The sequence below is a fragment of the Dermacentor silvarum genome, chromosome 8, assembly GCF_013339745.2.
Source record: "Dermacentor silvarum isolate Dsil-2018 chromosome 8, BIME_Dsil_1.4, whole genome shotgun sequence".
In the NCBI taxonomy this organism is placed as follows: domain Eukaryota; kingdom Metazoa; phylum Arthropoda; class Arachnida; order Ixodida; family Ixodidae; genus Dermacentor; species Dermacentor silvarum.
In genome coordinates this window covers 5,305,202-5,322,429 of record NC_051161.1, presented here as the reverse complement: position 1 = coordinate 5,322,429, position 17,228 = coordinate 5,305,202, and the positions used below count along the sequence as shown (strand labels likewise).

The 17,228-nt window shown below is 43.9% G+C and overlaps 1 protein-coding gene across 1 annotated transcript in view; it reads right to left on the bottom strand.

The window, feature by feature from the left end:
• Positions 1 to 17,228, bottom strand: part of LOC119460545 (F-box only protein 9) — a 36,366-nt gene that overhangs the window by 7,833 nt on the left and 11,305 nt on the right. The window contains exons 9-11 of the mRNA XM_037721475.2: positions 15,710 to 15,795; positions 10,393 to 10,509; positions 2,732 to 2,958 (exon numbers count right to left, since the gene is read on the bottom strand). Of these exons, the coding sequence (XP_037577403.1) occupies positions 2,732 to 2,958; positions 10,393 to 10,509; positions 15,710 to 15,795 (430 nt within the window). The remainder of the gene's footprint in view (positions 1 to 2,731; positions 2,959 to 10,392; positions 10,510 to 15,709; positions 15,796 to 17,228) is intronic.

Below are 17,228 nucleotides of genomic sequence, written 5' to 3'. Positions count from 1 at the left end.
ATCCAAAGGAAGGCGATTCCACTCTTTGGATTTCCGTGGTAAGAATGACTGAAAAAATGCATCAGTTCTGCAAAAGGCAATTCGAACTTTTTGTGCGTGATCTAAGCGAGATGAAACACACTGAGAAGGTGATATAGGCTCATGGCGGAGCTGATGATGATGAAATATGGAGTGAAAAAGGCTCAAACAAAACAACTTACGACAAGATGCAAGGGATGATAGGTCAAGACTTAATTTCATGGAAGATATGCTTGCTGTTCTGTTGTAGTTAGAAAGAATGAAACGCAAGGAGTTATTTTGAACCATTTCTAGTGACTGAATTAGGTTTTCATGGCTTGGATCCCAGATGAAGGCAGCATATTCTAGTTTCGGGTGAATGAGCGTTTTGTACATGATTAATTTTATGGATGGAGATACTTGTGCGAAGTTACGACGGAGGTACCCCAAAATTCGATTAGCGTTGCTAATTATATACGAAATGTGGTCTGCCCAAGAGAGGTTTGATGTAATGTGAATGCCAAGGTATTTGTATGAGGACACGGTTTCCAAAGAAGTATTAGCGATGTGGTAAATGGACGAAACAGATGATGTTCGAGATATATGCAAATGTTTGCATATCCTTATGTTAAGTTCCATCAACCGTATGTTGCACCATTTGTTAATAGCATCAAGGTTGGACTGAAGGGCTTTAGTATCAGCTACGCAGGTTATTTCTCGATAGACAACACAATCATTGGCCAAGAGGTTAATGTACGAGGAAACACACGAAGGCAAGTCATTAATGTAAATAAAAGAGTAAAGGGCCTAGTACCATCCCTTGAGGAACCCCAGATCGAACAGCAGTGTGCTCTGAATTTACGTTATTTGTCGACACAAACTGAGAACGGTTAGTACAAAAGATTTCTAGCCAATAGAGCAGTTTAGTGCCTATGTTAAGCTGGCGTAGTGTGTAGGGAAGCAGTTTACGGCATACCTTGTCAAATGCTTTAGAACAATCTAGAAAAATGCAGTCAATCAGAGAAGAACGATCAAGGATGGCATGAACTTTGTGAGTGAAAGATATTAGTTGGGTTTCACAAGAACATGATTTGCGAAAACCATGTTGCGATGGCGAAAAAAATGAATTTGATTAGAGAAAGCTAGCAAGGTTTGAAAACAGAATATGCTCAAATATTTTGCAGGGAATGCTTGTGAGAGAATGGGACCGGTAATTTAATGGTGATTGCTGGTTACCTGACTTGAAAAGTGGAATCACCTTCCCGATCTTCCATTCAACTGGAAAACATCCCGTGTCCAATGATTGCTGAAGCAGTCTAGTTAAAATAACTGATGAATACACCATTGTGGCTTTGTGTTAGCGATAGCAAATTAGTGGACAGCTATACGAAGTAAGGGTAGTAGTTTTATCGACTGTATAAGCTTCTAAACATAGGCATACTAACTAAATTAACAAGCATGGTGTCATGCATGCACAAGCAAACATGAACTCATCTCACTCGATAACACGGAAACTCTCTGTCAAAACATTGCAGTGAGTAAGCGTGGCAGCAGCAGCGAGCAGATTGACCTTCATGCCGCAGCTCGCATTAACGCGAACTAAGCCGCGAAAACACAGCGCAGGGAGGACTCTGTCCCTGCCGCATATGGCTTTCAAGATAAAGCCGCATGGCAGGTGCGCTCGGGCCCCTTCCTGCTTCCCGCCCTTGCGTGCGCATGATTGAGCTGCAATCGCCGACTCACCCTCGCAAGCTTTCACTCGCAAATGCAGCGCAAGGCGACAATTTTATCGCCCGTGGTCTTTATACGGAACCTCACAGCGACGCCGACGGCAGCAATGCGCGCCTGGAGTGTCCATATAATTGCTATCGCAATAAAATTATCAAAGGCAGCATTCCTTCAAGTCTGATGGCTCATCTCGTGCAACGGCAGCGTTCCACAGTAGGCAGGTGATGCTGCTTCACTTTTTGGGCTCATATCTAAGCAGTGTATATGTGAGTGTTCCTAGTGTAGGCTTTATAAAGAGCTGCCTTTTGCATTCTGCAATACATAAGAGTAAAGTAAAATAAATTGGTCTCAACTAATGTTCTTGGTCAAAGAACAAAAAATAATGCTGAAGCAGTCAATTTTAGCAGCAAAGGCATAGAGCAAAGGTATAAATGTCGAAAAGTGGTTATATGACATGAGGGTGACCAAAAGTGTCCATAAGTTATGGGTGCAAACTGGCTTGGAATGAGTTGTGAACAGCAAATGCACTTCATCCAGATGCATAGAGATGTTACCTTGAATTTATTTCCTGTCTATTATTTTATTTCACAGGTCCAGTCGTTTCCTAACAAAGAAGCCTGTAAAAAGACTATTTTGAGTTTGAGGCAAATTAAGTCGCAGCCAATTGCACGTTTCAACAGATGCACGTATACCAGGCATAGCTGTGTTCCCAGAGAGCCCGAAACAAGTACAAAAGAATGTAAGAGTGGCATTTCTATAGCATGCACATATTGGAGGAAAAGAAGTGCATTTATCAGTGAACACAATAAATGCAGAAAGACTGTCACCTTGTTCTGAAGCCTGTTCAATGGCCTTATTTAGTTCAGCATGAGTTAGCCATTACCATTGTTGCTTCGAAAAAGCCAGCACGTTTGCACACTACCAGATGGTCCTTCACCCACTGGCGCCAATGTGTACATACCATTTCAGTGCTTTCATTCGCCCGCCCCTGAAAGAAGGAACCCACCAGGTGAAAGACTTGATCTGGCTTAGGTTCCATGCTGTGCCTGCCGCCTCGCCGGTAGCCAGTGTTTCGCGATGTCTTCACACCAGGCTTTTTCAGCACTGCCTTCACCCTGGTGCCTTCAAGCCAGAAGCTTCCTCGTAGCACAGAGGTGTAGGCCGGTCGACGAAACCGTAGTTTCCCCAGGGAGACGTACGGGTTGTCGGGTGTGGTCAGCATTAGCACCACTCCTGCACATTCCAACGTCACCCTCTGTGGCCAAGACCCAAACAGCTGACTATAACAGGACCTCATCAAGGAGAGACCACAGACATCTTTTCAGGCTTGCAGAGACTTTGGCCAGTTGTAAAACTGGCACGTTGGGGGCTGGCACATTGATGAATTGTACACCTTTTGGTAGCGTATCTTTGTCACATTCTAAAGCCACTTCTAATGTGCTGTTGATTTGCTCTTATGTCGCTAGAAAATGAGCTGGGCACATAACAGCCAAACACCACTGGTAATGAGAACAGTGTAAGTTAGCAAAAAAATGAAGTGGCCATTGTGTTTTAACAGCTCGAAACAGCTGTAGATTTGTAGTAACATCCAAACACCAATGGTAATGAGAACAGTGCAGGTTAGCAAAAACATGAAGTGGCCATAGTGTTTTAACAGCTCCAAACTCAAAGCATTCAGGCTGCTGTGGCTGTACTTCAAATTTTCATTTCCAGGAAATTTTTGTGAGAACAGTGTACATGGTAAGGATGGAAAGGGCACTAGAGGAAATCGATATCGGGTTAGGTTAGGTTATATCATACTTGAAGTAGCATTTACAGCTGACCAGATCTACAGATGGCTCACCCGAGCACCAACTTTCTGTATGCTTGTGCCTTATGACAAGAACAACCTAACATATGACTCTCCTAACAGCACAAGTTTTGTGAGCATGAGATTAACCTTTAGTGTTTCACAAGCCTGCTCCATTGTAATGCGCTTGAAAGCAGAAAAAGCGATGCTCATGTGAGCTAGGTACCTTAAGATTTCGCAGATTGTATAGTACCACTGTCTTTGTAAGCATATTTTTATGACCTTAAAGGGGTTCTGACATGACAGTTCCGACTTTTCTCTTTCTTTCTTTGCAGCCCAAAACATTTTTAAAATATACTGCCGGACTCGGAGTACCCTAAATAATTTACTGATAGCTTTTCGGTTTTGTTTTCCAGGAGATATGTGTGTCATGACATCATGATTATACTTTAGGCGCTAAAAATGTGGATTATAGGTGCCTAAAACAGGCACCTAAAGCCTCATTTTACGCACCATTGGGGCCGAAACAGGCACTAAAAATAGTTCTGTTCCAGTAAGAAAAGGAGCATTGAACAGTAGAAGTCTTTTTCACAGTAGCACATGATTATCATCCCTGGGTTTGGAAGCTTGTGCCCCTTCTCACTCAAAGCAAGCCATCAGGTGAAAGGAGCCTTGTATTTCCATATTTTTTAGGGCATCACGCTCTCTGAGATTCTTATGTGTTCCCGTGTGAAAACCTCGGCAATATTTCCAAGCCATAGAAACTGTATTTCTTGTTCAAAACAGACTATAATTTTGCACAGACGTTCTCAACAGTTACTGCAATGCACATTTGATGGATTTTGTTATGGTGCGGTAGCTGTGTCATGCCTTGTGAACTGTGGAAGTGTTCTGTAAGAGTTTTTTCTATAGAGTAAACTTCGGTTAATTTGACTCCGGTTAATTCGATTCCAACCGAAGATCCCGGCTGGTGCCCATGCATTTCTATGGGCCCAAATTTTGGTTATTTCGATCTTAAAAAAAGTCTTCGCCGGATAATTCAAACTTGACCAATCGGCAAGCACGCGTCGAACTCCTATGGTGATCCCAATAGTGACCCCTTTATTGGCAGCGTATGTCTTATCGAATCTTAGGAGAAAGTGAATGCATTGAACGCAAGTAATCTCCCATAAGACCTTTTCGCTGTTTACAAACATACGCCCTGGACGGCTTCCGATTTGGCTCAATGACGTAGTCCGCTAACTATAGCGAGCAAGAAAGGCAGTGGCGGTGATATAGATTAGCAGGAGTGTGCTTTGTGATCTGGCACAGTAGACTGATAAGGCCCGTGACCGGAAGTTTCTTGGGAGCGCACTATCGCTGCTGTTATCACGCGAGCGAAAAGGCGTATAGAAAACGGCTATTTTGGGCCTGCTTTAGGAAGATTTTCAAGCGATAAGCTCATAATGTCTGATTATGGTATTAACCCGATTCAAATGCATGCATATTTAGAATTTTTTTTTAAAGGAAAATTGGGCCAAAAATTGCCTGCACGGTGCAAGCAATGAATCACGAAACTAAAACAAAACCTCCTTAGAGTTCATATGCTTGACCGCATAAGATGAATGTATTGCGGCAAAGCTGACTTTAGGAAACTGGCAGCCATTGTATAACACGCATTGCACATTAAAATTTTTCATGCTAGAAAATCAGGTGCGCATTAGATTTGAACTTTGCTTAGAGCTTTAGTGTCACTTTTTTTTTCTACTTTTTACACATAGAAAGCGGGTGCGCTTTTGATTCGGGAGCGTATTAAAATTGGGCAAATACTGCCAAAGGAATCAGCGGTGTGTTCAGACATTTTTTCTGCGTCTTGTTTAATTCTATCAATTCTGTCGGTCCCGTAAGGGTTGAATTAACAGAACTCGACTATAGATCCTTTTCACACAATCCTGTGGGTGCCGCCGTGTTTCATCACGTGGTGACACGTCGATTGCTTCTGCCTCTGCGTTTACGTTGGATGTGCATGACGCTAGGGTGGCTTCGCAAACCTCTGTTTCGGCAGATATCGTTGACAGTGACTGGGTAGATGAGATGAAGCTTTGGCCACAGCTTCGGAGGGCATGTAAATGCTTCAGGAACTGATTACGCCTTGTCCAAACGGTGTAAGCAGCATATAAGGTGGTTGTGCTAGAACTGGGGCTAGAAATTTATTCCAAGCTATCCAAACTTGGTGCTTCAGAATTAAATTGTGATCAGTGTCTTTTGCTCGTTTTTTATTTGCCAATCACATTGAAGCTGCAAATTGTCATGTTTCAGACGCAGTAACGTTCCTTGGTGGGGTCATAATCTGATCGCCTATTTTCTGCCAAATTGCTCGCGGGTCTGCTGAGTTGCAGTAGATTTATGGTTGCCACCCACTAAGCCTGGAACGTAGATGTTCTGCACTTTGTAACATCTTGTAGCAAAGATGTATTATCAATAGTTACGTTACTTTCTTACTTTCTGGATCGACAGGAAACGTTCATCTTCAAATATTCGTGTGGTGTCGGTGTAGTCTGTCACCTATGCTTCGGCACACTTGATTAAAAAATGTACCCATTCACTTATTCTTGATTTGTAAGTGATAGAGTGGGCGTAAGTTTGACTGAGTTGGTATTGATATGTGTAGATATGTGCGAGAAATTTACTACCATCGGAAACAGCTCTACTACCTTGGTCACAGTGTAAAGAGCAGCACTCACACACTTGCCGGGCAACAGCAAAGCTTCGTATACTCGTGCGTGATGCCACTCGATCCATGTGGAACACGCCAAGTTTCCGGTATACTCGACTGCACCGCTTGGATCCATCCCTCTGACTACATATTCCACTGGACTTTCCCAAATCGAGACAACTGCTCTCTGCCGACTGTGGCTTGCAGTATCTTTTACGAATGCGTTTGCTTGCCGCACCGGAATGGCTGACAGTGCTACCTGTGATAGTTGCGACAGTGAGGAAACAATCGAACATATCTTGTGTCGTTGTCCCCGCTACGGCTCCCAGAGACAGACACTCATGACGACGCTGGTGCGCCTCGACGACCGGCCGCTTTCTGAGCAGACGATCTTAGAGTGCCGGCTGACGCAGTCTTAACACCAGAAGGCGATGAGTGCGCTGCTAAGGTTCCTTCGGACAAGCGACCTGCTTGAACGACTGTGACACTCTTGAGTTCCTTTGTGTGTGTGCGTGTATGTTTTTTTTTTTCTGATCTTCCTCTCTTTCTATGTGTATGCATTTTTATTTATCTTTCTGTCTCCCCTTACCCCTTCCCCAGTGCAGGGTAGTAAACTGGATATCTACCTTCCAGTTAACCTCCCTGCCTTTCCCATCTCATTTATCTCTCTCTCTCTTTCTCACTCTTGCCGGCATTTTGAGGTTGAATTCCTTTCTTTGGAGATTAGTGGTCAAACACTGGTGGGTGAGTGCATTTTCTTTATCCTCAAGGAAAGCCGTGCATCACAAAACGCCGGTAACACAGGTAGTCATTGTGTAGCAGCGGTCTGTGAACTTGGCCACACTGATTCATTCTATTTAATATGCCAGTCACTGTTTTTGCAACCCTCTACTTCAGATGTCTTCTCTCTACCATACCACATTTGCAGCATGAAGGGAGAATAGTGATTTAGCGGTCATCCAGTTGCATTTCAGACAGTGGTAATGGTTTTGCATTTGTGTGCCTTCGCCTGAGGCAATCTGTGGGGGGTGGAGGCCGAAAGCGCCATCTCATTTCTCGAGAGCAAACTACCCCACAAGAATGGTCTATATACTGGGTGTCCCAGTTAACTTGGACCAAGATTTCTAAAAAAAACCAAGTTGTAGTTGTGTGTACTTACAGGCAGTATTTTTTTCATCACAGTATTAATTAATTGTTTTTAATTAGTGAACTCTTTATTGATTGCTTGAATCGCAAACATGTCAATTACAAAGTTGTAGGTCACCTCAAATAACCTCCGAATCAAGCATTTATTTTGTGCTGAAGTGTGCCTGGGTGTTTTTTCCAAGAAAAAACAAAAGCCCGCGAAATATGAAACAGAGGCACGCCGCAACTCAAGCACCTCCAAGCAACTTTTGAAAGATATACGGCTGCATTCGTTTACCGCTGCATTGTACAAGGCTTTGTCATGTAGGATGGCTCGAGAGGTTTCGCGAACCAACTAGCGTGGTGCGATATGCGTCAGCATCTGCAGACGCAAGAATGTTGTGCTCGATCATGAGGCACTCGGGATAGCTTTAACCTTTGCGTATCATAAAAAAAAGCTACAAAAGAAATTCAACCAATGTTAAAGAAAAACAGTGCGCAAAAGAGCATGAAAAAAAAAAATACAGCTCTCCGAAGAACAGAAAAAAGCTACTCGGGAGTTTATTTCAATAAAAAATAAACCAAAAGCATCTAAGTTGGAATACGCTAGCACAAGACAGGGGTAATTGGAGATCGCAGGGAGAGGCCTTCGTCCTGCAGTGGACATAAATATAGGCTGATGATGATGATGATGATCTAAGGCGTCTCAGCTGCCCACAAAGAAACATCCAAAGTTGAAACTGGTTTAGCCATTTACCCTTTCTGTCTCTTCACTCCGGAAATGAGGACAAAACAAAGTAGTTTTTTACCTATTTCTATCTTTGTCGCAAGCTTTTTTTTATGTAAGGATAGGGTGACATTATGAAGGTGCATTAAACAGTCACGTTTTACACCAGTTTGGAGCGGTTATTTTCTATTTCCACTTATAGCATGTGCTCAAACAGGTTACCGTCTGAAGCAACACAGTACTTGCTTCTTTCCAACACTTGTGCTGTTGCAGCTTTGACCAATGACGTTGGAATCTCGCGGCAGACTCTGCTTATTGTTGCCTGTAGGGTGTCCGGTGTGGTAGTTTCGCTGCTATACACGCAATCTTTCACGTAGCCCCACGAGAAGAAGTACAGCAGTGTCATGTCCGGTGACCTTGCAGGCCAGGGTACAGGTCCGTGCTGGCCAATCCACTGTCCAGGCAAAAGCTTGTCGAGCTACGCTCGAGACTGACTACTACTATGCGCAGGAGCACCATCGTATTGAAACCAGATGTTCCAAAGGTGCGCAAGTGGTACATTGCAACAGATGTTGTTCACGGCGCCCTCGAGGATGTCGTTGACGCAGCGTTGTGTCGTTAGTGTATTGTCAAAAAAGATGGGTCCGTTGATGCTGCCATCAAAAATACTGCACCAAACATTAAACGACCACTGGTATTGGTGTCGTGTTTGTGCCAGCTAGTGGGCACACTGATCACTCCAGTAGTGTGCATTGTGAAGATTAACTTGTGCATTTCTGGAGAAATTAGCCTCATCCGTCCAAAGCACGCGAGTGAGAAAGTCCGGTTCTTCTTCACATTTCGTGAAAATCTAATTGGCAAAGTCAAGTCTGTTTTCAAAATCTCGGTCTTCAAGTTTTTTATAAAGATGTACATGGTACAGCTGCATTTGACCTTTTTTTAAAATCCTCCACACTGATGACCTTGAGGTACCGACCTCCGCACTGGCGTCACGCACACTACCTTGAGGGTTAGCAGCAAAGAATGCCAAAACATCCGTTTCCGCTTATTGAACTACTGTCACAGTTTTGTGTCGCTTTCTTGTGAAGCTACCCATCTCGCAATGGACTTCGTACATTCTAAGTATTGCTGACGGACTAGGGCATCCTCCACAATGCCACAACCGGAATAGCTTGGCTGCCTTCCTGTTGTCACCGTGCGCCGCCCCAGAGCCAGGATCATTTTAGCCTTCTGATCATTCATGAAGGGCATGAGTGTCTTCTTGAAGAGCAGGTCACTGGCGTGGTACCGTTGAGATCTCCTGTTATTACCTACGCACTGACACGTCAAGCAAAAATGATTTACGTAATCGACAACAGCATATGCTGGCTGTACAGATCCGCCAAAACGCATTAGATGGACATAGCCTGGACAAAATTTGTTTCTATTGCTAAAGGAACATACGTTCCAGGCGCGCCTATCTACAGAACAAGATGAGTGCGCAAAATTACAGTCGCAAGTGCGCCGTCACGGTATCCCAGCTTCGAAATCCCCCCCCCCCCCCCTACGGCTCCGCTACGCTTATCAATGCATTAGCGGCGTGTTCTCATGATGCCGCAACCATCACATAGCGTGAAGCCCTGTATCGAGCTGCCGCCACTAGTATAGCTGCGTATCCATGGCTATTCACGCTTAAGTAGAGGCGCGCAAGCACGTATCTATTTCGTATTTTGGATGTTTCGCAAGCTTTTGTTTTTTCTCGGAAAAACCAATGAGGCAAAGTTGAGCATAAAACAAATTCGAAGGTTATTTTAGGTGCCCTACAACTTTGTAATTGACATGTTTGCAATTGAAGCAATAATTAAAAAGTTCACTAATTAAAAGCAATTAATACTTTATGATGAAAAAAATACTGGCTGTAAGTACACACGACTATGGCTACTATGCAGTCGGTAACATTTCTCTAGAGCTCCTGGGTTCTTTTTAAATCTTGGTCCAAGTTAACTGGGACACCCGGTAGATGCATTGCCATTAGTAACAGCATCTGGCAATTCTGCTAGGTCTTGTGGAAAAAAGAATGTGTTTCTGAAACAAAATGAGCACCCTGATAAAGCATTTTCTGGCACTAAATGCAAAGAAATAGAGATACACAGGTGCAAAGGACTGAAATATAGGCATTTATAGACACTAAAGTCAGTGCTAAACCACTTGCTCCAAGACCTTGAATTACTGCAAAAAAAAAAAAAAAAAAAAGCTCCAATTCAAGCCACTCAAGTAAAATTTCTAACTATTGGTCTGCTATGCAAATAAAAACGTGCAGGGACTGAAGCTGTTGACAACACCACTACTTACCGTCTGGAAAGAAGCGGAGGTACCGAAAGTACTCCACCAGAAAGCATGGACGATAGCTTGAGTCTTGAAATGATGACTCGCCATGCCTCACATAGGTAGTTCGGTTGATATAGACACCTGAAGGAAGTGCAAAACTTTTAGCAGCAACATGGGCAGATCTGCACAATGCAACTTCACAATTTGCAAACACAAAAGGATCCTTCAAACTGATCTCTGAGAAGGCACCATGCAAAAGAATGGCTCATTTCTTTTGAAGGAAGCCTACCGACAGCCGTTCCGCTCCTTCTTGTCACACATAATACAAACAACCAATTAACTTTAACCCAAACAAAGCCTGAACCCATCAAATTAAACAAAATTAATGCAACTTGTTCACGTTCAATTCTGGCCATGGAGAGTACGTTGGTACTAAGAAATTATAATTAATTAAAAATTCATTAGTACAATAATTAATTCATTAGTAATTGGTTTGCTGAGCTATCCAAAACGGTAAACTTCCTCCAGAATATAAAAGAACTCTAGTAACGGTTTCCAGTGCTTAAATCAAAGTTTTATTCGGCTTAAACGAGATTCGCCAGCAAGACTGAGGGCCTCTGAAAAGCCAGCCACTTTATTAAATACAGTTTTTGTTCTCTCTCTCTCTCTCTAGGCATCCAATTCAGCACATCATACGTCAGGAATTGTGGAGTTAAAAGGGACACTACAGGAAAATTTCAAATCGAGCTAGACTGAAAAATCAGGCTTCTGTAGAAACAAATTCGTCATTCGTGCCACAAACGGAGCTTTTCTAAGCGGGAAAATGACTAAAATAAAAAGATCATAGCAGAGCTACCTATTTTGGACCTCTCGCGTGACACAGCTGCTCACTGTAGCATGCCTTCTGATTCACAGAGAGCAGCGGGGATTACGTCAACTCATCCGTTTTGACACGGGCGATTCAAATTGAAGAGCAGTAGTGGCACCTTTTGTGGCAATGTTCTACAGAACAAAGTCATATATTGGCACACAGAAGATGATGATACACTTCTAGATGAACAATCTGTCAATCTAATTCAGCTTTATATAGTTTCCTTTAGTGTTGCTTTAACATAAATATGCATTTTCACTCAATCCAGATCATGCTTAACCATTTCTCAAAGATAATCCTGAATCCAATTTTTATACTTGTTCGACTGATTTCAGTGTTTGCCATGAAATCCGGCCTGGATTTTACTCAGTAGCAACTCAGTAGGTCCTTAATCCTAATCTGTGGTGCATATGCGATCTGTTCCTTTTACTGATATGCACTTAGTGGTATGCCCTGCTCATAAAGCGTGCAATACTTCGACAACCACTAGCTTTTGTTCCACGTGACCCATCATGAAGCTTTTTTGCTTTCCCCTCTCTCTCACAGTCAATCTATATTTTCAGGGCTTTTTCACAGCTCATAACAGAGCTCACTCAATCAGAACAAACCGTGCCGCCACTGCCTGCACACCTAGTGTGGCTTCCAGTAGCTGGCTAAAAGCATCTGTGCACTGGACATTCAGCACACTACACCAATGGCACAAGCAACATTGTGGCTCACCATCACTGTCATCCCCACTAATATTGTCAGTCATTGTACTTCTTGGCACTTTCGGCTTGCCTTTGAGTGGCCCACTCCAAGGCAGGCTGAAAGTCCTGTTTCTAAAATTGTTGGTAAAATAATGTAGAGGCCCATCGTGTCTCTCTACACAGTCTTTTACCAACATCAAGGCTTTAAATAGGCACTAAAAAGAAACACTAAATCTGAGAAATTATTCTTTGAATACTCTATTTTCAATAATCTCACACCAAGAGATTGATTATTATAAAAGGAAATGACAGTAAAAGTTCAATCTATTATTTTTACCCCATGACAAAAGCGCCAGTACATCAGTGTGATGTCACACATTTTATTTATTTTATATATGCTCGTATATTCTTGTATGCTGTGGCTCAGTAAATGTTCCCACTAAGTGCAGACATTGGCTTTGCAATAAATTAACGCTATCCATATTTACCGATAAAGATATCACAGTTTTGCCATAAGGGCGAAGCAATGAATGCGATACAGTAAAACCTCGTTAATTCGAATTTCACGGGACCGAAAAAAATGGCCGAACTAACCGAATGTCGAATTATCGAGGGTATCAAGAACACAATAAACAAATGCTTACTACGTCAACACGCTTCTATTTACTGAATGAATCAGCAAATTCTATTTCTATTTTGCACAAACGCAATGCGGAAGCTGCAGTTCTCGTCATCTCGTGACTGATTAGCGCTCGCAGCGGCGAAGGTCTCGCGACTTCCTTCACTGCACGGCCGCGGCGTGCGCCTTCATCTGAGACACGCTTTTCACTACCACGCGTACATCCCGATTATTTTTTCGCCCGTGTCGCCAGGTCGCTGCCCACCGCGATGTCGACGGTTCTCTTCATCCTCGACAGCTTTGCACTGAGTAAAAACGAAACTTTTCTTCACACACGCTGATCACATACGGCGACCTTGCAGTTCTGAAGGCACACGGCCGACGCACGCATTCAGTCAAAACGAAACTACTTTTTGCCGCAACCGCTGCGGACAAAACCGCGGTCGCTATCGATGCGATCATGGATGGCAACTACGCAGTTTTGAAGGCACATGGCCAACGCGGTGCTATGTGCGCCGGCAAACACAAGAATAAAAGATTTCAACGCTCAAATAGGCATGAAGCCTTCTGGCGTTTCTGTCATTCCTGCTCGATTTCCACTGATGGCTATGGCAATGCAAACTCCGTCGCTTCGTTTCGGTGGACGCTAACGCCGTTGTGGCTCGTTTGCAGTGCTCCGTGCTCACCGAGCTCCTAGAGTTGTCAGCATTAGCCGATGTGTGGCCAAATACGTCCGAATTAACGAGAGTTTCATTGCATTAAATAATGCATACGCCTGCCGGGACCCAAAGGATGTGTCCGAATTAACTGATTTTCCGAATTAACGAGGGTCGAATTAACGAGGTTTTACTGTAGCTACATGTTAGAATATTCTAACGAACAGTTCAAGGAATTCAGAGACAACTATTTATTGTGGGCTAACTTGGGCCCAGCAAGCAGGATGACTGCAGCAGTTCCAAGCAGGAGATCAAGGATGCCTTCTTCTCTTTTCCTTGAGTGGCGCTTCACTTCTATTATTCACCGACAACATGCGATGCCATTATTTCTTTGTCCTTGTTTTTTCACCAATATGCCATTGTCCTCTTGGAGGGCGCCTTGAAACTGCGCGCATTGCTTAAAGATGGTTTCTGTCTTGCATCAATATTATACAAAGTGTAGACTTGCAGTGTAGCGGCAGTGTAGACTTGCAGTGTAGCGGCAGTATGAATTGATGCGTACGTAACCTGACAAAGTGAATACAAACTGTTGTGCTAGGGGTTCTCTGTTTGAATCCTGCCATCAGACAATTTCATTTAAGTTTATTAACTAAAGCCAACATTTTTCTTAGCGACTTTACCACCACTTTTCTGTATCGAGTATGTTTCAAACCTCCTTCTTGGGCCGATCCCGGAGGTAGCGCACAGCCACATCAATAAAATTATATCATTTTCAGGTTAGGGCTCTGTTATTGTTTCGCACTTTTAATATCTAGGTCTGAGAAGATTTAAGATAAAAGGCATGCGCTGTCGGTGTTTAGTTGCATGACATTTGTTAGTGGGCTACCATTCTCAAAATTCTGAGCAATAATTTTGTCAGGAATGCAAGACCTAGTAAGAGCAACTTTAGTGATAGAATGGTATGGCAGTATAACCCGCATATACCACATGTCATATAGCATGGCATGGTATATAGCATACGTATGCCTAAATATACATGGAACATCACGGCGATGACGACGGCCAAAATTCGCTTGGAGTGTCCATATAATTGCTACCGCAGTAAAAATTAACTATGCCTGAACAGGACCCATGACATCATGGTGAGCTAGTGCGAGAGAGCTTCAAAGCAGCACCTTCCGGTTTTTTTTTTTTTTTTTTTTTTTTTTTCTTGCTGGACAAGCTCATGGTAACAGGCACTTTTTTTCTTTTTTTTCTTTTTTTTTGGTATAGCATAAGGATAATGTATTGATGCAGCTCAAATCATTTTTCTCTCTAGTGCCTCTTAATTAACACACAAACACGTTCATGAAAAAAATGACCACAATACTGTTACTGTTGGCACGTATCCACAGCATCAAATTGTGGGGATTGAGGGTTGCGCCGCCATGATTGCGCGCGCTTCGCCTGCTCTGCCATCCCTCGCCATCGTTCCCCGCTGGCCTCCTTCTCCGCCCGCGCCGCCTAACCGGTTCCCGCGGTGGCGCTGCGCACGTGGCGGTTGGCGGTGGGGGCGGAGCGCTGACGTCACAACGCGGCCGGTTGTCGGCCGCTAGCGGGGAAGCGTGGACTTCTCTCCGGGACCAGCGCACGGTACGTTCATGCTTTCCTCTCGTCCGCCGACACCTTTGTGACTAGGACTGAGCTCGCGCACGGTGCCTTTGCCCGTGCGGGGAGCGCGTACTTTGTGCTGATCCTTTCCCGACGCTAAGCCGACGAGCGGTGCCATTAGTGCTCGCGCGAGGTCGTACCTCGCCGAGCCGCACTTGCCGAAAGCCTAAGCCGAAGGATATTGCCCGTGCTCTCGCGAGTTGACCCATTGGTTATCGCCAGAGCAAGTAGCATAGCCGCCGGGACTTTTCCTAGCGGCGTGTCCCGGCTTGAGCCTGTGCTCTCGCCGCGACGTGCTATAGGCGCCTGTTATTGTATTTTCGCCCTGGTGCGGGACCCCTTTGGCTCCCCTCCGTGCGGGCGTTTGTGCAGTGCTGGTGCCGACGGTTTCAGTAAACAGTTTCCGTCAACTCAGGGCTTTACTGTGTTTTTGCGTGCGTCGCTCGGTAGCCCCTTGCGGCCTCTGAGCTCGCGCGCGAGCGGTGCTGGAGGCGACGGCTGACGCGGCCCTGTGGCTCGCTAAGCTCGAACCCGCGGTGGTTGGTCTCCTGTGAGACACCAAGAACCCACAGCCTTTATGCACTACTCGTGCCATCTCTGACACATGTACCACATTTATGTAGCATTAAAATGTTGATGCAACAGCGCCGGAACCGAATATGAGCACAGTTATTGACTGACAAATTCGTTGTTCGTTCTCTTTCTGTATTTTGTGTCCGTCATCGAGTTCACTTCTAGTACTTATATACACTGCACCTAACAGAGAGTTGTGCATACTCGGCAAACTAATAGTGCCACATGTACTGCCGGGCGTCACAGTTGAAGATGGAAGTGAAAAGCAGTAGTGGCCGCTCACCATTGTAACAGATCCGAGGCCGGCAAATGTACATTTCTCTCCATGAGTCATACTGGTTCAACTGACCACAATCTTCACCCCATGTCCTGCATAGAAAAGCATACAGTAGAATCTCGTTAACTCCAACTCCAAGAACCCCAGAACTTTATTCGAATAAAACAGATTTCGAACTAAGGAAAGACCGTGTAAATATATCGCCTGATCAATTGCACAGCACAGTGTGCAAAACCAACACCACCACTAGACTCGCATTAAAAAAATCTTGTATTTCCTCTATCAGCACAGGACATGTGCCAGATGAAGCCTAGGTTTCGTATTAGATCCAGGTGCGAGCGCCTTGCGGGCCGTTTGCTGTGGGTTCAAGGGAAAACGTGTGAGGATGAGTCGAGAAGGAGGGTGGCTTAAAGCTTAGTGCCACATGCCCAGTGTTGGAGATGACGTGATTGTGTGCGCGCTAGGAAGAGGAGAGTGGATGAGCGCGCTATGGGACGGGAAAAAAGGGCGCATGCTTGCTCCGGTTCGATCTCTGCTTTCCGTGCATCATTTTTACAAACATGCGACATTACAGTAGCTAGTGCCTTCGGCTCCGGTTTGTCCGAAAAGTGCTACATGGGAGTGAGAGATTTCGTTCGATTGCGTGTTTTCTTGAGTACGAGTTAACAGGAGTTTCCTTCTATTCAAATATACAAAGGACTTTGCCGGGACCAACAAATTAGTTCGAATTATCCGTCAATTTGAATTAAGAGATTACGAATTATTGGGATTTCACTGTACATTCACAAACGCTCATGTCAGATCAACTTACGCTAGGCAATGAACTGGTGCATTGAAGAACGCCACTCTTTGATGAACTTTGATGCAGGTCTTTGATGCAATATTGTATTTACTTTGTCGCATGACTTCACCTTTTTTGAAATATATAACCAATCCTAGTTTCCTACTTCCAGGCAACAAAAGGCCAGAAACAAAAGGTTCTGTACATCAATTGACGAGGTCCCCGAACGCCTTAAATTTAGTACGCGAAGGAGAACAGTTACAGCATATATACGACACACATTAGTGTTGGCATTACTAAGTCATATGAAAACTCGAGAATTACTTATTTAACACAGATTGAAAACATTGCAACAAATTTAAGAAACCAGATTACAGTATACTTAACTCTTCTAAAACACCAATGCTCAACAGATAGAATGTCACCAGCAGCTAACCTACTTAACCATTAATATACTCTTAATAAGCATCAATATCTAACCATCACCTGCTCAGTTACTCTTAACTACACGCTGACATCACTTCAGATTAAACCAAATGGCTTGCCTCCAGACTTTATACAGAAAAGCTAAAGCAATGTTAAACATAGTTGCATGCACTCAGAATATATGAGAAACAGCTTAAGTATTTTCTAAATGTCTTGGTGCTTCCATCAGGAATTCAGTGCATAATTCTCTTGCTACAGAAACATTTAGGCCAATAAAGGGAATCTATGCGAGCGAAGGGGAACATGTTCTAACTTAAA